The 19988-nt window shown below is 37.1% G+C and overlaps 3 protein-coding genes across 6 annotated transcripts; 2 read left to right on the top strand and 1 right to left on the bottom strand.

The window, feature by feature from the left end:
• Positions 1–515: 515 nt before the first annotated feature.
• On the top strand, positions 516–8143 carry LOC107789377 (uncharacterized). Its single transcript, XM_016611171.2, has 12 exons — positions 516–1129; positions 1249–1423; positions 2496–2579; positions 3146–3387; positions 4324–4543; positions 4693–4857; positions 5283–5414; positions 5670–5783; positions 6347–6394; positions 6759–6837; positions 7148–7204; positions 7885–8143. The coding sequence occupies exons 1-12, from the start codon at positions 966–968 to the stop codon at positions 7938–7940; spliced, it is 1536 nt and encodes a 511-aa protein (XP_016466657.1). The 5' UTR covers positions 516–965; the 3' UTR covers positions 7941–8143.
• Positions 8144–8557: 414 nt separating this feature from the next.
• LOC107789378 (protein WEAK CHLOROPLAST MOVEMENT UNDER BLUE LIGHT 1) lies at positions 8558–13525 on the bottom strand. 4 transcript variants are annotated; one of them, XR_012699371.1, is made up of 5 exons: positions 13363–13525; positions 13179–13260; positions 11419–12199; positions 8959–10886; positions 8558–8875 (listed from the first exon to the last, which is right to left on the bottom strand). XR_012699371.1 is itself a non-coding variant. In XM_016611173.2 (5 exons), exons 3-5 carry the CDS (start codon positions 12175–12177, stop codon positions 8780–8782), a joined length of 2703 nt encoding a protein of 900 aa, XP_016466659.1. In that variant the 5' UTR covers positions 12178–12199; positions 13179–13260; positions 13363–13525; the 3' UTR covers positions 8558–8779. The 4 variants fall into 4 exon arrangements, 2 of the variants coding, with proteins under 2 accessions (XP_016466659.1, XP_016466658.1); XM_016611173.2 differs by having other exon boundaries at positions 9039–10886; XR_001648832.2 differs by lacking the exon at positions 13363–13525 and having other exon boundaries at positions 12991–13186.
• Positions 13526–16547: 3022 nt separating this feature from the next.
• LOC142169753 (uncharacterized) lies at positions 16548–18862 on the top strand. Its single transcript, XM_075231660.1, has 5 exons — positions 16548–16704; positions 16754–17442; positions 17690–17797; positions 17942–18301; positions 18356–18862. The coding sequence occupies exons 1-5, from the start codon at positions 16548–16550 to the stop codon at positions 18860–18862; spliced, it is 1821 nt and encodes a 606-aa protein (XP_075087761.1).
• The last annotated feature ends 1126 nt before the right edge of the window (positions 18863–19988 follow it).

The raw sequence follows: 19988 nt of genomic DNA, 5'->3' as shown, positions 1-19988 counted from the left end.
ATTACAATGTTTTTGGTTGACATGTACATGAAATTAAAAAAAATATGGCTTACGTAGTTTAGAAAGAAAAATTTTAATTGATAGGATGACGATTGAAAAATGTAACATAGTACGATGACTTCATTCATCAGAGGTAGTATTAAGGATATGCAATAATACTAATTTTTTTTTTTAATTTAATTTCAAATTTATAGCTCAATCGAATATATTTAGAATATATATACATAAATTTGTACTATGCAACCAAATACTAGTATTTAGGAATAAATGTCCTTGTGAAATTAGACCGAATTTGTCCTTGTTGTTGATGAACCCATTATTAGATCAAACAAAAAAAAAGGAAAAATAAATGATATTGTGATAGGTGAAAGAGGTCCTCAAAATGCTTCCGAGGTTTGTTCTTCCTTCTCACATTCTTTTCACTTATAAAGTACAAGTCGATATTATTTCCGTCACTATCACTCCATTCCCAGCAAATTCCCATCACACACAGCTTACAGCTAATTCATATACACATTGTCAGTTGACAGCCCACCAAATACTGTCAAAATTTCCATCTCATCTCTCTCTCTTTCTATTACACACTACTACTTCTCCCGACAATGTCTTAACTCTTATGCAGCAGACGAACTTGCTGAGTGCTGACACTGACAACAAACACCCACTTCTTTATTACTCTCTTCAATTTGCCTCGTACTTCCCCCTTCACTCACTCTCAAAATTTTCTTCTTTCCTTTTACTTCTTTACCACTTATAACAATGTTACAGAAAGAGACAAATTTAGTCTTTTCTTAACTTGAATTTACTGTCACTATAAACCACCTACTCTAAATCTTGAATCCTTTTTTTTTTTTTGGTTATAGAACCTCCAAGAATTGATACAAAACACCCCCTTTACTTTTTTTTGTTTTCTTCTTTCTAATATTTTCTTTCAATTTGAGATCTGGGAACTTTAGTTTGGATCAATGGAGGGTGCTGACATGAATAAGCCTGAGCAGGTGTTCAATTCTTTGGAGCCAGAATTCTCTGTTTCATCACCAGTGACTCGTCAAAAATCAGCTGCTGCTAAGCAGATCATTGAGAATCATTACAAGAACTATCTTCAAGGCTTACAAGATCGCTTAGAAAGGTTCTTTTTTTTTTCTTTACTTGCCTGCATTTACACAATACTGTAGTGTAGTTTATTTGTGTTGACATGGGGTTTGAATTTATATTGTTTTTTGTTATGGTTTGTTGTGTTTTTTTCAGGCGAAGAGCGTTGCAGAGGAAGGCGCAAGAAGCACAGATACCGGATGAGGAGCAAGAGAAGATGCTTAGAAATTTGGAGAGGAGGGAAACTGAGTACATGAGATTGCAGAGGCATAAAGTTGGCATTGATGACTTTGAACTGTTGACTGTCATTGGTAAAGGCGCATTTGGTGAGGTACATTGTCTTTTTTACAACTCTATTTCACAAAATTATTTTCTTATAATTCATGTTTTTATGATATAAATTTACTTAAAAAGATGGCCGGATGGGAATTGTATTAGATGCATAATAGAACAGAATCCATATAGAGGATTCGTACAGCCGATCTTAATTAGTTGGGAAATGGGGCATAGTTCATTGGTTGATTGATTTAGTAATTTATTGCTGATTAGATGCATGGATCGACAAATCAGATGACCCTGTTCGATCGGAGTGACTTAAAGTATGTCTTAGTTTTTCCTATTAAGTGATTATTAAGGCTAAAGTTTGTGCCATTGCAAGTTATTAAACATCAAAAATAAAGATCATCTAGGCTGAGCAACTTATGATAGCCAAAACTTGTTACTTTGCACTAGTCGCGACCAAAGAGATGTGTAACTTATTCATATAGACAGATATAGAAGATCTTAATTTGCATATCGTCCCAAGCTGATCATCTCTATTAAGGAAGTTTAATTGATTAAACAAGATGATAGATTAAGAGAGATCAGTTTACTGGTAGACTGAGCATCTGGAGAAATATCTGCACATCATATTTCTCGTGATGCTATTTTAAGACTTTCGCTCTGACATGGCAGTGGAGAAGCACACACGCATCTCCTTCTCTTACTGGTTGTTTCCACAATGTTTTCTGATGATATCAAATGGGATATCTGCTCGGATACCTGATAGCTGATCTATCTGATCTTTAAAACTGCATCAATTCCCTTTTTTCCCCACGTGAATAGTGTGTGGCAAGAGTTTCTTTTGTGTTCTCATTTGTTCTAAGCTTTATGTTTTTTTTCCCCTTGTAATGTTTGTCAAGGAGGAGGAACTCATTAATTTAGCATAAGCTATATGCCATAAATACGAGATCTATGCTTATCCTTGAATGTGAACTTAAACGTCTTCAAACTCTACTTTCAGTTAGAGCTCTATTGCCTTAGCATATTAAGACACCTAATTACGCAATGTTGACATATGGACACAGATAAAAACAGATTTCACATGAAATGATTTTCTTACATGATCTGATTACTTAATGCAGGTTAGACTATGTCGATCCAAAAGTACTGGTGAGGTTTTTGCCATGAAGAAGTTGAAGAAATCAGAGATGCTTAGTCGGGGACAGGTGAGACATTGATGATATAACGAAATACTGTTATTTACAGAAATTTATATAGAACTTTTTGCAGAATCTGGTTGAAGAATTTTCTAATCAGCATGTTTCTTGTACGGCAGTATCGAACATATTAGTTAGTTAGAGAAGCACAGTTAGGGTACATAAGGATATAATCTTCTAATATATCCGTTTGAAAGTATCACTAAATATCATCGTGTAGAAGCTGTCCTTTTAAATTGCTCACATGGAGTAGGTTTTCAAACTTATTGCAAAAGAATTTTTAAGACTGGACTAATCAATAGCAGAAATGAAACTAAATTAATAACACTTGACCACAGATTTAGTAACATAGAGAGTGAGGTGCCCAAATTGGAATAAGTCTTCTCCTTCTCATACTATTTTAGCGTAAGTGAACTAAAGAGTAGCTACAGATTTAGGTTTATGAATATCGTGTGTACAATTGCAATTACCGACATTCTACACTAATCTGTTTACAAATTCTATGGTAAATTCCATGTCTACAATTTTAATATTCAAGTACGCTGATATAAATAAACTTCATGTGGTTATTTTAGGTTGAGCATGTCAGATCTGAGAGGAATTTGCTAGTAGAGGTTGATAGTCGGTGCATAGTGAAACTCTTCTATTCTTTTCAAGATTCAGATTTCTTGTACCTTATCATGGAATATTTACCTGGTGGTGACATTATGACCTTACTGATGAGAGAAGATATTCTTTCTGAAGATGTCGCACGGTTCTATATGGCAGAAAGTATTTTAGCAATTCATTCTATTCATCAGCACAATTATGTGCACAGGTATCTGAACAATGCATGAATTGGCTTTTTCTGCAGTCTTGCATGTTACATTTCGATTCACCATATTATATAAAAGTATCTGCAAATACATGCATCTATATTAGCTTTAGTAACAACTTGTTTGGATGGTTGTTACATGTTGTATTGTATCGTATTGTTACGTTAAATACAATGTTTGTTTTGATTGTTACTTAAATTTTATTGTATCGTATCGTTAAATCTGTCGTTACGAAACAACAAAAAGTGTCACTTTATGGAACGACCGATTTGGTGTGGTCGCGTCGTAACCTTATTTTTTCTTTCATCTTGACCTTCTTTATTATTAAATAATAATCATTTTTATCATTTACCCTACCTTTTTATATAATAATTATACCTCATATCATACATTTTCTTTGTAATATTGCAAGTTTATTCTTCATATTGTTGGTGCATGACATCATGAAACGACAACAAACAATACAATCTATCAAATATTGTATACATCAAAATGATACAGTACAATACAATACAATATTGTACGATACATTATGAAACGATACATAACAACCATCCAAACAACCTGTGTAAATGAGAGAACGAACTTGTCTGTTTCCAGGCTTTCTGTTGGTAGAGAGTTTTCTGTTCCTATGGAGTATCATGGAAGTGAAAATTTCTCTTAAAGAAGTTACTATCCATTCAGAAAACATTTATCTGTTTACCACAAGTTCCTCTCGAGGCCCTTTGTCCTCCCCACTCTCTCTCTCTCTCTCTCACTCACATCAGGCTCAGAGATCGTTGAGCATAAGTTCATTATGCGAGGGTCAATTGAACATTTTGATGTGGATATTGATGCTACATTTTATGCCATTATCTGTTCTTGTACATATGCAAACATTAGTAGGCTTACTCTATGATTCCAGTGTGCAGCTGATTCAGGATTTATTTTGCTTTCAGGGATATTAAGCCTGATAACCTTATACTGGACAGAAATGGACATCTAAAGCTTTCTGATTTCGGTTTATGTAAACCACTGGAAAACAAATACTCATCACTGTTGGAAGATGAAGATCTGACAACTCAGGAGTCCATAAGTGTGACTGCCGTTAGTGATAGTGCTCCGTGGTTAATGCAAAAAGACCAATTACAACAATGGAAACGCAATCGTCGTGCCTTGGTATCCTCATTTTAGTACTACATTTTTCCATTATTGTGTCTGCATATGAATTACCTGTACTGAAAATGCTTCTATTTGGTTTCTTCGTTGATTGATTTAGCCATAATAATCGTTGAATATAATCAACTATAAGTGAAACTCTTTTGTAGGCATATTCTACTGTGGGAACTCTCGATTATATGGCACCCGAGGTTTTGTTGAAAAAAGGATATGGAATGGAATGCGATTGGTGGTCATTGGGGGCAATCTTGTATGAGATGCTTGTAGGTTATCCTCCCTTCTGTTCAGAAGATCCAAGAATGACATGTCGCAAGGTACTTCAATATTCTTTTGTATTTTATGGTGAAAATAAGATAACTCCTTTCACACAGGGACTCTAGAATGATCGACAACTTTGGTCAAGACAACTTTTGTAAACGAAAATTCTCAAAAAGGTCATGGTTCAGAAATGATTGATTTCTCAATTCTTTGGACATTTTTTAAATAAGAATTCTTTGAACCTATGTTGGTCGGACTCTCTGAAAATATTGCCGGGTGTGTGTCTGATCCTCCAAAAGTAGTGCATTTTTGGAGGATCCGACACGGGTGCGGCAGCATTTTGGAGAGTCCGCAACAACATAGCTTTGAACATCTTTTTGGACAAGAGGAATGAGTTTCAAATTTGTGTCAGACATCCTATTAGCTTTTACAAGTATCCATCATCTTTGTTTGATGTGTCAAATTTCTTTTTATGTATCAGATTATCAATTGGAGAGCATGCTTGAAATTCCCGGATGAACCAAAAGTACCAGATGAGGCTAAGGATCTGATCTGTCGTTTATTGTGTGATGTTGAATCAAGATTGGGGACCAGAGGAGTGGAAGAAATAAAGGTAAATGCCACTAAAGGAATGGATTAGGTCCAATTGACTGTGCAGACACTCTTCAAACAAATAAAAACGAAATATGCTTCTTGCTCTCTTTGAATTATATTTTGCTTTTTCACTAATGGAATACATTTTCCCTCCTCTATCATTGATGAGATTAGATCGTCTTGTCAAAGATTTGGTACAAATTAGCATGCTCAGTGGTCATGCTGCCTCCATGCATGTGGTTTTCTTCTTCTTACCTTGCGAATACGTTTTCAGGCTCATCCTTGGTTCACAGGAACTAAGTGGGATGCGCTTTACGAAATGGAAGCTGCCTACAAGCCCATTGTTACTGGAGAACTAGACACTCAGAATTTCGAGAAGTTTCCTGAAGTGAGTATTTCTGCTTATAGATCACTTATTGCATTAATTTGACTTTCTAGAGAGGATTTAGTAGTTGTAAATTAACGCTCATGACAATGATGAGGTCAGTTAGAAGTCATCCTTTTACCTCATGATCCATGAGCCATATATGAGTGTGACATTTTTCTCATATATATGTATATCAACTTTGTTACATTTCTCTTCTCTCCGCGTAGCCCAACAATGAAGAAGATATGCTCCGCCTTTTCTTTAGCTTAGTAACTTCGATATGCAATTCAACTAATTCACCCATCACTTGTGCACTTACTTGCACGGTTGAATCTTTGGTATTTCCGAGTACTATCAACAGATATCTCCCTTTCAGCTTCTTATGAAGTCATTCTTTTGCTTTTCACTTCCATTAGTCGGTTGTGCTCAAAATTGACCAATGTAAATTCTCAAATTCCGGAGATCTCAGAATTTCAGTGTCTTTCTTAAAGTGATATGCTCCTTTTATTTCAAAGCAGGTTTATATGAGATTTTCCTTAAACAACATTCTTTTCCCTTTACATATGCTCACTTTTCACTTATAGGTAGAAGATGCACAATCAACAGCACCAAGAGTGGGACCCTGGCGAAAGGTAATGATTACTTTTCACAATGCATTACTTCACTCAATGCCCTCAAAAAAGTAAAAAATAAAAACTATAGAAAACAAAATTCTATGCTAGAATTTAAGCATGAGCATAATACTGATTATCCTAATATTTTGGAAGTTTATGCTTGTCCTGGTGAGACCATATCAGTAACCTGTTGCAGAGATTCTTGAGAAGGGGTTTGTAACTTGTGCATGTTTCTTATTTAAGACTTTTAGAGTTAGTATTTTCCTTATCTAAAGACTTTGATTCCTTAATTTAACTAGTATATACTGGACAATCTTCTATTTAGTTTCATTATTTAGTCATACCAAGAAACAATTCCTAACTTGTTGATTCCAACATGCAGATGTTAACATCAAAAGATGCCAATTTCATTGGATACACTTTCAAGAAATCAGACATCCTTAAATCAGCTGAAACTTCAGGTGCCCCACTTTCAGAACATCGCTGCCTAGAATTAAATTCCTCAATTTTTAGCTGTGACATATTAGTTAGAACATATCAGGTTCCTTATGAAACTACTTTATTTGTGAAAGGCAACAAGGTAACTACTTAAATAACAAACATGAAATATGTTATGTTATCAGCATCAGATTATCTCAAAGTAGTCAAACTGTTCCCATGCTTAGCCGTCTACATCAGTGACGTCATTTTAACTATACTGTCTTTTGTTGCAATTACTGTCTCTATACTATTTATCTACCTCTAATTCAAAGGAACATCTTCATCGTGCAGGGATAGACACGAGTTCAAATGGATCGAAGCCTCCTCCATCTTTAGTTTCATTATTTGGTACGGTAACTTTACATGATTTAACATATACTTTTTGCAGTTTGAACTATGAGATGATTGCTGCTGAACCTAAGTTTCTACCGTATCATATGATCTTGAACTAGATAGTTTGGATTTAAAAACAAACAAGAGGTTAAGGACTATATGAGGAATATCTCTGATGAACAGGTAGAAGAGCACTGTATGTATCTAGTTTGCTGCTCAATGAGTTCTATAAATGGGGATCACCATGTCTAGTTAACGTTCTTTTGCATAGAGTCCTTCAGTAACTTTTGCTAAACATCTAAAATAGATTAGATTTTCATGACAAAATGGTATGGTAGTTTGATTTAATCTCCGAGGCACCCCTTTGAACTGCTATTAGTCTTGATTTTTACAAATGCTACATGAAGCTTTTTGACTTGGTTAAGTGATGTTTATATCACCACTGCACACTTCATAAGGGTGACAATATTTTGGCGGATGGAAGATGATGCTACCGCTCCTGCAGATTTATCCCAAAAAGTCCTCTGAATGATGCCCCCCCCCCAAAACCAATTGTTCTAAATATTCTCTTTTACTCCTATTTCTATATAAGTTGCTCAGCCTCCTATGACATCCATAAAAAGATTACATGTTATCTTGGAGTTCTATTTAACAGCTGAAAGCTGATGAGCTTTCATGTTCTGTTTTCGTGACAGGCCATGTAGACTTACAAGACGCAACAAAGGAGGACGACCAAAAGAGGAACAGCTGACTTTGGGTCCCCTTGGCATGTCCTTTCTACTGAGGAGATTAAGCACAGATTGCATGTGTATAAAAAAGGGAATAAACAGTCAGTATTAATTTTCACACAATTTTTGCGTTTCCTTTTGCACTTTCTGGCCTTCACCATGTAATGGTAAATGTACAGGCAAACATATACATGGCTCAATTCAATCAAAAAACATTTTGGGGAAATATCAGTTTTGTTTAAAATACTATGGTTAATGTGATGTTGGATTCCTGAATCTACTAACTTTTTGGAAGACTAGTTGTGAAATGTTGAATACCTAGAGATGGTTCTAGGTACATGGAAAATTAGACTGTATTTAGATTCTGCAATTCAGATGTGATAAAATTTGTCTGTAAGCATCAGTGATCGATACCTGAACTAATTAAAATCGCCATTGGAATTTTTGTGTGGTAATATAAGTTACTGAGGTCCCAAAGTTAGATCAAACTCACTGTAGAGACACCATCCCTATTATTAACATGCGCAATGTCAATCATATAATGGCCATTCAGTGAAGCAGAGCAACCTTATATAATAACTTATATATTATATATTCATTTCTGGATGTATAATAATTGCAGGACCTGTAATAGAGATTATGGTCAATTGGGAAAATATTAGGCATAGCATATGGTTTCAACACAAAGATTAAAAGCCAGGGGATCTTAGGATGATTTTTCAAATCACAGAATTAGGTAGAGTGTAATTACATCAAATTACGAAGGTATTACTATCCCTGAGAAATGGACAACATAACTGCACATTTGAACCCATATCTTCAGGAGGCCAAACTTTTGAATTGCTGCTAGCTTTTTGCAGAACTAGCTGGAGTACACATTTGAAGCCGCCAACAACTTTAATAGGCAAAGGCTCATTGAGATAGCCAAACCTATGACAAACTTATTGCCCTCTATAATCTGCGATCCAGAAAGTGAGAATTAATTCAGTACTGTACATAAAACACCTCAGCATATGCAATAAATATTCTACAAGTATTTACCCTTCTCAAACCAAGAAAAATGGAGCAGCGATAGTAAACAATGACAAGATGTTGTGAAACAGCAGAGATCATCATCTTGCCTTGGCCTGTGCTTTCTTTCTGCCCAGAAACATAAAGATGCGCGGGAAGAAGGACTTCTTCTTTTTCTTTGGGATCCTCACTTCTGGAGATGAATCAGTTTCAGTGTTGGTTGTTTGAACATATTCTTTTGGACTTGAGCTTTGATGAAGTACTGCATCCTCTTGTGCATGTTCAGAAGTTTTTGATTCTTTACTCTCCCCAACACTCATTCTTGGGTTCCTTGTTTTGTTTACTGGTAGAACAGATACACCAGCTTTCCGTCTTTGCTCATGCTCCGCTCTCCATTTCCTCAGCTCTTGCTCTGCTGCCAATTTTCCTTCCTTGGCTTTCTCGGCCTTCTGCTGTGCGATTTCCAGTGCTTCCTTTCTTTCAGTCATCTCACAATTAACCTCCTCGAGCCTGTTTAGACTACTCAACTCTGATTCCTTGGCTACTTCTATTTGGGAGATAGCAGCAGTCACCCTCATGTTAGCTTGTTCCTCTGCCTCGTGGGCCTGCTTGCTGAGTTCATAATACTCTTTCAGAGAAAGTGTTACTTCATCGTTGGTGCTTCGGGTTGAGTCATTCTCTTGTAGAGCAGTGATAGCTGCTAGTGCCAACTTCTCTGAAGCTTTTGCAGCCTCTATCTCTTTTTTAGCTGCAAGCAGTCTACTTTCCATGGTACTAGCTGCTGCCTTTGCTTGCTCTGCCTCTTCCTTCGCCTTCCTCAGCTCTTCACGAGCCATTTGAGCAAGTGACTTTGCGCGATCGGCCTCTTCTGCTGCCTCTTGCAGTTGATTGGGCAGCTCCACCATCTTTTCTCTTGCTTCTTTTTCCTTCGTCCGCAAAAGGGTAATCTCTGACTTTGTCCTGTTCAACTCAGCTTCAAGAGATGCAACAACAATTGCTGCCATTCCTTCTCTCTGTTGTACGGCAGCTAGTTCTGATTTTTCCTTTTCCAATTCAGACTTCAAGGAAGCTGCTGCTAGTTTCAGGCATTCTATTTCAGCTGTTGCTTTCTCAATGTTGAGCTTCACTTCTTCAAGTTCTCTCTTAGCCGATGCCACTGCTAATTGTATCTCATAATGAGTTCTTTTCTCGGGCTCTAACAGCTCTACTTTCAAGCTCCCTTCTTCATCAGCCTCCTCTTTCAACTTTGATTCCATATAAGCTGCCAACTCAGCATTGAGATCTTGTAGCAAAGCTGAAGCAGTATCTAATTTTGCTTTAAGATCCTTTGCAGACAAAATTTGTTGGTTTAACCTCTCAAGCTCCTCTTCTGCCTGCTTCAGTTCTTTCTCCCAGTTTAATGTATTTTGCTCTCTCGCCATAGCTGCTCCAATTCTGTGTTCCTCTGCCTCCAGATGTCCAGCGTGTGCAGCCTCCAAAGATTCCTTCGTGTTGATGAGCTCAATAGTCAAATCCTCCACTGTCTTGTCAACTTCTTTTGATGCCGAAACAGCTTCTTCTGCTTTTTTGACGGCAACATCTTTTTCAGACACCAATAAAGCATAATCTTTACGGAGAACTTCTAATTCAGAATTCACATTTGTAAGCTCAGAAACTGCAGCTTCATGCCTGGCTCTGGCAACTTCAAGCTGTGCTTTGGCAGCAATACTAGTGTCATCAGCTATCCCACGCTCCAACTCTTCTACCCTGAGCTTGGCAAGTTCTGAATCCTGTTTTGCTTGTTGCTCTTCTGTATGTGCTCTCTCTAGGTTTAGCTTTAACTCTTCTATGAGTCTCTTAGTGCTCTCTAGTTCTTTCAAAATAAGCAGTTTTGTATCTTCTGCATCCTGCGCCTGTTTCTTATACAACGGGATCTCCTCCTGTACTTTTGCTAGCTCTTGCTCAACAAGATTCCGTCTCTGCACAAACAAAGAACAAAAAAGCAAACTTTAAAAGTCAAGAGTAAAATAACACAAAACTGGGAGAATCCTAGAGAAATTACAACCACTTAACACCTGAGGAAGTAGTGTAATAGATGTCCACCAAGTTGCATGTAAACATAAAGTAGATACAAGTGCATATATAGGGGCGGAGGCACAAGCCGACCTATGGGTTCGGCCGAACTCAATTGCTTTTGCTCCAACAGTGTGTTTGGTGATTTGAATTTATGAAATATGTAAAATATTAAATCTAGAACCCAGTCATTAACACTCGAAGTCGTGGTCCCAAAATCCAGAACCCATAAGGTTGAAATCCTGACTCCGCCTCTGTGCATATATAAGCTAAGGAGACACTACTTGTGTCACACAGTCACGTGGACTTACCAGAAAGAATGATACGTCAAACAGAATCATAATATAAAATTGTCTAGAAGACACCCATCTAATGCACGCAATTTGGCTATCTAAATCAAGAATCAAATAGTGTAATCTAAAGGGTTGGAGAGATTACCTCCAATGTCTGTTGCCGATGAGCCTTCCAGTCGACAATCCCTCCAAACTTTGAAACTGCCTGTTTCACAGATTCGATTGGTGCTGCTGTGTCGATTTGAACCTTGTTTATGTCAAAGTTTTCAGGATGCTTAGAATGGGCAGTGGGTCCCGGGATCTTAATTTTGAGAGGGGGGGCCTTGGCTAGGGGCTGACCGATGTTATCCGATGGCTGTACATGATTGTTATTTCCAGGTTTTGTCACTTGGAGAGGAGAACTAGAAGGGGAATCAACAGCATTTTGGGTACTACTAGGAGAATTATCTTGAAAATGAAGCAGTGAAGTGTTACTTGCTTCTGCTCCTGAATGGTTAGATTGAATATGTTCAGAAGTTTCTTTTATTTTTTCCTCATTTATGGCCAATGTATTTGATTTCCTAGTTAACAATAATGAAGCATCTCTCTCATCATTTGGTTCATCAAAAGTATTGTTTAGTTGATTGTGAACACTACCATTAGAACCAGTTGGTTCATCAGATTTAATAGAAGAGGCTGAAACTAAAGTTTGAGTCTCACTCTTTTCTGAAGACAAGCTGTGAGAAGCCTCTTCTACATGCTCAGAAGCATCCGCAGCTAGCTCCCGAGTCTCGGATTTTGCATTTTCATTCGCATGTTGGCTAGTTTGAGTTGCAATATGTGATTGATCCTCGTTCGGAGAGGAAACTTCAGGTTTAAGAGAGGATTCTGGAGCATTTTGCTTGACATCTTTCGCGTCTTCCATTTCCGAATAAACAAGTGGAGACCTTGAAATTAACAAATCAATCATAGAAAAAGTTAGGAGATATGTAACCTCTCTAACAAACACCAGGTGAACTATAGAACTTGAAAATAGAAAAGACACTATCAATCAAGCTGATCAAGCTCCCTACAACAACTACATATATGCCAGAAGTAACCAATGTGTTAGTAAACTGTGTTCAAGATCAGAAAATTAGAGAAGCCAAGAAATATTAGTTCAATAAACAAAACAGAAAAATAATTCCAAGTCCACAAGTTGCTTGTATATCCTTAAGAAATTTAATCCTCTCACTGTTGTCCAAGGTTTTGGATTAATTCCTCTCAGGATAGAACGGGATAACTATTATGTGATAGCGGCACTACAAATCACATAACTTCAGAAACTAAACAAACCGAGCAAATCACACTTGACACTTATGTTTATTTGGAAAAATAATAGAGAAGAGGGGAAATTTTTTCACATTTACCATTCACCCTTTAAGAAAAAACCCAACAAAATGATCATTGGATTGAACCAGAAACGAGCAAGCTCATAAAATCAAACCATACTTAAAACAAGATTTGCCAATTCTCAAAGAGCTCGCTGTTTATTAGCATAAAACTTGCACTTTTATGAGATTAATCGCAAACTTTCACAGGATAAGTTACAAGTTTCATATCACCAGGCAAACTATAGAACCATAAAACGGGGACCTCAGATACGTCAATTAGTTTTATGCCCACAAAATGAATTTACCAAATTCTGAATTTTACACCCCCGCCAAACCCCACCCCATAAAAAGAAGAAAGAACCAACTTGGAATTCTTGAACAAATCCAAGCTAATCCACATGTTGATAATATGCAGCTGGAATCAAACCTCCAAAGCTTAAACATAATCATGTTTTGATTACGAATCAATAAAGATTACATATTTCAATATAATTAACATGAAAAAATGTTGGAAAAACGAACAGAAAGAAGAAAATAAAAAAGAAGAACATACCAGAATCTTTCTTTGTGTGTGGATATATTCTCCAAAAAGGGAAATAATAAGTATTCCTATTAAATATATGGTCCAAAATCCACTGCAAACAAAAAGAAAAGACAATTTTGATCAAAAGATGTCCATAAAAGGAAAAAGGAGCATTAATGATGAGAGGATGGTGCAACACGGGGGTGGAGCCTACCTATGTAAAATACAAAATTTGAGATAAATTTGTATAAATGAATCAAAAAGATTATGTGGGTTGAAAATAGAAATATGAAAAAGAAGAAGAAAAAGCGAGTTTATCAGCTCGCCTTTGTCTTCCCCCTTTCTCTCTTTTGTCTGTTTTTTCAGTTTTCACCCTCTCTTTCTATCTCTATATGTTCTTCAATATAAATAAACAATAACTAAAACAACCGTAGTTTGATTATAGTCCCTGTTTCAAAGTTGTTTGATAAAAACGACTTCGACTGGTCCGACCGTGGTAAACCGTTGATGACAGTTATAAGTACGAGGCTGAATTACAATTGATTCCCCAGATGTAGGCAACTTGGAATTTTTTAATTGAAAACATATGGCATTTTCTATGACCGAAATGAACTCCAATTTTGACTATCGAGGGTATGGTGGGAAAAAAATGAGTGGTCAAGAGGTCATAATTCGATCTGTGTAATACGACTATTTTGACTGACAATAATTTTATGGTTATTGCTAGTATCTAACCATTTAATATGAGATTATCGGACTTAATGAGTTACCTAATCAATATAAAAAGTGGCATTTTTTTTTAAACAGATTAAAAAGACAAATAAAACACATAAATTGAGATATAGAGGATATCAGTTTTCCATAACTTCGAGACAACATTATTCTAGATTGTTGGTTTATTATTATTATTATTATTTATTTATTTATTTATTTTTCATAAAGAGACTTATATTACAAATTAAGTAACATAAGAGTTGTAGGTATTATAAGCTGAGACTGTTCGAACGTTTAAATTTTTAGAACAGTCCTTATTGAAAGTTGATAAACAAAGGGATGGGAAGATAAATAGTATAAGAAATGCCATGGTTGTCGTCCATGTGAGGGAGTGAGGTTCATGCCATGCTTAGCGAAGGCATCTGCTACATCATTAGCTTTTCGGTAGGCATGTCTAAGCTCCACGCGACCCAGTTCAAACATAAGTGACCTGCAGTCAGAAATAATAGGTAAGTAAAGTTTATTGCCACGTTCGACCATGGTGAATAGTACCTACGAATCATTTTTTATTTGAAGTGGCCAGAGGCTAAAATCCTTAGCTAACTGTAATCCTAGCCGAAGTGTTACTAGTTCAGCTTCAGTAGCAGAGAAGCAGATTAAGTTGGTTGTGAATCTACGGATCCAGTGATTGTTGGAGTTGCGAAAAATCCATGCTGCTCTTGCTCTGCGAGTCGCTTGATTGAAGGCTTCGTTGATATTAAGCTTACCAAAGTTTTTAGGCAGAGGGTACCATTTAATATAAAAACTGCACGGGTTAGCTTTACGATAACGAACTGGTGAAAGAAAGTAAAATTTTATAAGATAATACATGATAGTAGTTACAGACAACTCCTTATGGGGATTATGAAAATGATTATGATTATGTATAATCCAAATATGCCAAAGGATGACGGGAACCATTAATATGGCTGGGACCTCAATACCTTGGTAGAGAAAGGGTCCTTGATTGCGCAGACAGTGCGAGCGAAGCCATTCATTAAAGTTGGGAGCAACAATGTTGATATGGAAGAAGGTCCATGTTAGTCTGATACTGTTACAGTTCAAAAATAAGTATGGTATGGTTTCAGGAGTATAAGGACATGATTTGTATTTAGGGTCATGGAGAATATGCAAGTTGTGAAAGTAGGCTATCATACGAAGTCGATTTTGAAGTTTAGCCAAAGGAACAATTTAAGTTTATTGGGAATATGAAGTTTCTAAATCCATGAGATTGGGGAAGCAACAATGGTAGGTATGTGGTGTTTTTGAAGATATAGATCATATGCTGATTTTGTACTGAATGTGCCGATTTGATTTGAAAACTAGCAGAATTGGTAGGGCGAGGTGAGCGAGTATTGAAGTTGGTACTTTGGATGAGGGTAGATATAGTGGGTGGGAGGATGACAAATAGCTTCTGAAGATGTAATTGGCCATTATAGAAAAGTTCAGAAAGTATTAAGGTAGACTCGAGATTTGCTAGGGGACCTTGAATAAGGTTCTTAAGTACGAAATTGGTAGGAAGCCAAATGTCATGCCAAAAGTTAATATCATTACCAGTTCCAAAATTTCCATTTAAGGCCCTTGATGACGAATGTGTAATCCTTGAGAAGACTTTTTCAAATGAAGGAGACGTTGCTCGTAGGTGAAATAACATATGTAGAATTTCGAGGGAGGCGGTATTTGGAAGATAAAATTCTAACCCAAACGGCTTGGGGGTTGTGGCGGAAGCGCCACACCAAACCTGTAACTAGCACCAAATTCTTGCCTTTAGTTTTCTGAATTCCTAGCCCTTCGTTGAGACGTGGTAAGGTCACTTTATCCGAACTAACTAATTAAATTTTTGTTTTGTTTGAAGTGTTGAGAAGTATGTACATTATAGAGATTAGTTAGATGGTTAGAAGTTAGTGAGTGGGTTAGTGTACAGCTGTCAACATCTATTATATTATTATTAAGGAGTTAGTGGTTAGTGACACATGTACATATATACACATGTACAGTACATGTAAAAATAGATTCGATATTTTCTAAAGCAACTCTCTTACTTTCTTCTTTCTCCTCTATTCTATCTCTGGTTCTCCAATGAATGTGCCTCTTTAACATGGTATCAGAGCTCGGCTCAACTCCGGCGAGTTCAACAATGGTGGACGAGTAAGGAGAAGGTACAATTGAGTTGGTCGAATCCAAAATTCATTTCATTTGCTTCAAATTGAAGCTGAAGATACAACTTCTTCTTCAAGCTAGGGTTTACTGATTTTGAGCAAATTCAACAAATTTTTTGAATTTTTGCAACAATTTGAGTGAATAATTCTCTTCAATTTACAAATCTACGAAATTACTATGGCAATTACTGAAAATGAATCTACTTCTACCACGGTTATATCGTCTACATCGGGTATTTAGAACCTTGACTTAGTTCATCACAATCATCCTTTGTATGTTTATCCTTCTGATACTCAAGGTGCTGTTCTCATCTCGATTCAACTTCGAGGATCTGAAAACTATTCTCTTTGGAGTAGATCTATGAAAATTGTGTTGCATGACAAAAATAAGTTAGGTTTTGTGCTAGGAACCTGTAGGAAAGAGCTTTAAGGTGCGAGTCTTCGTGAACTCTGGGATCGATGTAATACTATTATTTTGGCATGGATAATGAATACTGTAGCTCCAGATTTACTGAGTATTGTGATCTATGCCTCTAATGCACACAAGGTCTGGGAAGATCTTCGTAAGAGATTTGATAAAGTGAATGCTTCTAGATCATTTTATCTTCACAAGGAGATTGCAAAGCTAACTCAATTTGATAACTGTATCTGAATATTTCTCAAAACTTAGAGAGTTATGGGATGAATATGAAGCCTTAGCTCCTCTTCCTTCATGTGGATGCCATGAATCCAAGCAGCATGCAGAACACTACCAACTACAGAAATTGTATCAGTTTTTGACTGGTCTAAATGACTCTTTTGATAATGCTAAAGATCAAATTCTTATGATTCGACCACTTCCAAATGTCAACCAGACCTATGTTATGTTAGTTAATGTTGAGAGTCAAAGGAGAAACAATGCAGCTTTAAATATTGGCATTGGTGATTCTGCAGCAATGATGAGTAAGGCTAACTCTGGGAATGGAAATAGTAGTTTCAAACCTAGAAATAATCTTGGGAGATCTACACTACAATGCGACTACTGTCACTTGAAAGGTCATACCAAGGATACTTGCTATAAGCTCCATGGATACCCTGCTAATTTCAAGGTCAAGAGAAGAGGTTATTCAGGTCCCCAGGTGAACAATGCATTCACTGCTCGAGGATTCCAAACTCCTGATCTTCCTCAACCTACTCAACAACCTACTCCTCAATTTTCCTCACCTGCTCCAGTGTTTACTCAAGAACAATATGATCAGATTCTGCATATGTTGAGCAAAGGAAAACAGGTAGAATCTGTGACAAATGCAGCAACTATGAACAACACAGGTACTATAAAAGCCCTCATGTCTCATCTAGTTAATGGTAACTGGATAGTAGACACAGGGGCCTCCAATAATATGGTACATAATTCCAAGCTACTAAGTGAAATCAAGGATCTGACTAGTATAGACCATAACAAGGTTCATATTCCTAATGGTGAGCAGATTGCTATCAAGTCATACTGGAGTTTCCACAATTTTTAAAACTAAATTATTACAGAATGTCTTATACATTCCAGACTTCAAATACAACTTGTTTTCAGTCTTAAAGCTTACAAAGGAGTTGAGATGTTTTATTATATTTTTTCCTGATTTTTGTCTTTTTCAGAATCTCTTGAGTGGGAAGGTAATGGGGATTGGTAAGGAAGAGTGTGGGCTTTACATCATGAAGCCAGATATCCCTGAAGGCTCAGTGAAGCTGCAAGATACAAACAAAGTACCAGTCTAGCATCTTCTGTAAATACTGTCTCTAGTTCTAGTCACAATAAGGTAGTCCATACTAAATCTACTGAGAATTGTATTGTGTATTTGTGGCACAACTGTCTATCTTTTGAATAGATTGCCTACTGTCTTGTTGAAGAGAGATTTTCCTTTTGAGAAACTCTATAACAAGGTTCCCTCTCTCCAGTACTTGAGGGTCTTTGGTAGTCTGTGCTATGCCACCTCCGTCAGAAAAGCAGATAAATTTAGCCCTGGGGCCATTCCTGATGTCCATCTTGGCTACTCTTCTGTGCAAAAGAGATACATTTTATATGATCTTCACTCAAAACTGTTCTTTGTCAGCAGGGACACTGTCTTCAAGGAGGATGTTTTTCCCTTTAAGCATGTCATATATGGTTCCTCTCCTTTATTCCCCATTTTGGATCTTTCAGAAGCTGATTGTTGTTCTCTCCATTGCATTCCTACTCCTAGAACTACTGCAACTGAGTCATCTTCTTCTGTTTCTAGTCAATAAGTTGATCCTAGTCAGCTGGTTTCTGATCCTCATCTACAGTCCAACCCTTCCCCTGCTGCTTCTCCACTTCCTATTAGGAAATCCTCTAGAACTTCTGTTCCTCCTATATGGTTAAAAGATTATGTTGTACCCTCCAAAGGAGCAACCTGCAATTACTCCATTTTCCAGTATGTGTGTTATGACAAGTTGTCTACTGCCTATCAGGCTTGTCTTGCTGCATACTTAGTTGTGTCTGAGCCTACCTCCTATGCTGAGGCAAGTACTTATCCAAAGTGGATAGAAGCCATGCAGGCTAAGATTGTTGCCCTTGAGGAGAACCAGACCTGGTCCATTGTGGACCTGCCTCCTACCAAGGCTCCTATTGGTTGTAAGTGCATCTTCAAGGTTAAATACAAGTCAATTGGGGAGGTGGAGAGGTATAAGGCTCGATTAGTTACTAAGAGGTATAGTCAGCTTGAAGGTCTGGATTACAAAGATACTTTCTCTCCTGTGGCCAAAATGGTAACAGTGAGATCTATAGTGGCTTTGGCTGCAACATCTGGCTGATTTATTTTTCAAATGGATGTGCACAATGCATTTCTTCAAGGAGAACTTCTTGAAGAGGTTTATATGCAGATCCCAGATGGATTTGCCAGCGAGGGGGAGTGTTATCAGAAAGCATGTAGATTGCATAAGTCCTTGTATAGACGCAAGAAGGCTCCTAGATAGTGGAACCTGAAGCTGACTTCTGCTCTAAAGGATATGGGATTTGTACAGTCTCATTATGATTACTCTCTTTTCACACAAAGGGTAGGTGGTGATCTGATAGTAATCCTGGTATATGTTGATGACCTTCTTGTTACTGGGAACAATGTGGAGCTTATTCATCAAGTAAGGACAGATTTGCAAGCTAAGTTCAAAATGAAGGACTTGGGAGAATTAAAATTCTTTCTGGGAATTGAGTTCTCCAGATCTAAAGAAGGAATCCTTATGAATCCAAGGAAATATGCTCTTGATTTAGTGGCTGAGCTGGGATTAGCTGGTGGAAAGCCTGTTGCTACACCTCTTGAGTTCAATCATAAACTCACCTTAGTAGCATTTGATAAATTCATGAACAAGGGAGAAGCCTCTACAGATGCACAACTTGAGGACCCAGGTAGCTATCAAAGATTGGTAGGCAAATTGCTATACTTGACAATGACAAGGCCAGACATTGCCTTTGTTGTTCAAGTACTGAACCAACACATGCATGCTCTCAAGCAGTCACATATGGAAGCAAATGCACGAGTGGTCAAGTATGTCAAGGGAACTGCAGGATTAGGACTGTTTATGCCAGCAAAAGGTAACAAGGAACTAGTTGCCTACTGTGATTCAGATTGGGGTTCATGTGTGGAGACAAAGAAGTCTATCACTGGTTATATAGTTAAGTTTGGTGAAGCTTTAATCTCTTGGAAATCCAAAAAGCAAAGCACAGTTTCTAGGAGCTCTGCTGAATCAGAATTCAGAAGCATGGCAGCTATTGTTGCTGAAGTCACTTGGCTAGTTGGTTTGTTTGTAGAGCTAGGAATTACAGTGAACACTCCTGTGCAGTTGTTATGTGATAGCAAAGCTGATATTTCATGAGAGGACAAAACACTTTGACATTGATTGTCATTTTGTAAGGGAGAAAGTTCAGGGTGGTCAAATTTAGACT

The sequence above is a fragment of the Nicotiana tabacum genome, chromosome 15, assembly GCF_000715075.1.
Source record: "Nicotiana tabacum cultivar K326 chromosome 15, ASM71507v2, whole genome shotgun sequence".
NCBI lineage: Eukaryota > Viridiplantae > Streptophyta > Magnoliopsida > Solanales > Solanaceae > Nicotiana > Nicotiana tabacum.
Note: the sequence above shows the minus strand (reverse complement) of the source record. Positions and strands in the feature narration are given on the sequence as shown.

Excerpts from the sequence above, each read along its gene's own strand:
- LOC107789378 (XM_016611172.2), bottom strand. The coding sequence starts at position 13,025 with ATGTGGATTAGCTTGGATTTGTTCAAGAATTCCAA. Across the intron at positions 10,887-11,418 it reads ATCGGCAACAGACATTGGAG|AGACGGAATCTTGTTGAGCA; the intron begins GTAATCTCTCCA and ends TTGTTTGTGCAG. Across the intron at positions 8,876-9,038 it reads GAAAGAAAGCACAGGCCAAG|ATTATAGAGGGCAATAAGTT; the intron begins GCAAGATGATGA and ends TCTGGATCGCAG.
- LOC107789377 (XM_016611171.2), top strand. The coding sequence starts at position 966 with ATGGAGGGTGCTGACATGAATAAGCCTGAGCAGGTGTTCAATTCTTTG. Across the intron at positions 1,130-1,248 it reads TTACAAGATCGCTTAGAAAG|GCGAAGAGCGTTGCAGAGGA; the intron begins GTTCTTTTTTTT and ends TGTTTTTTTCAG. Across the intron at positions 5,784-6,346 it reads ATTTCGAGAAGTTTCCTGAA|GTAGAAGATGCACAATCAAC; the intron begins GTGAGTATTTCT and ends TTTCACTTATAG.
- LOC142169753 (XM_075231660.1), top strand. The coding sequence starts at position 16,548 with ATGAATACTGTAGCTCCAGATTTACTGAGTATTGTGATCTATGCCTCT. Across the intron at positions 17,798-17,941 it reads AGCTGCAAGATACAAACAAA|AGAGATTTTCCTTTTGAGAA; the intron begins GTACCAGTCTAG and ends GTCTTGTTGAAG. Across the intron at positions 18,302-18,355 it reads CAACTGAGTCATCTTCTTCT|TCCAACCCTTCCCCTGCTGC; the intron begins GTTTCTAGTCAA and ends CCTCATCTACAG.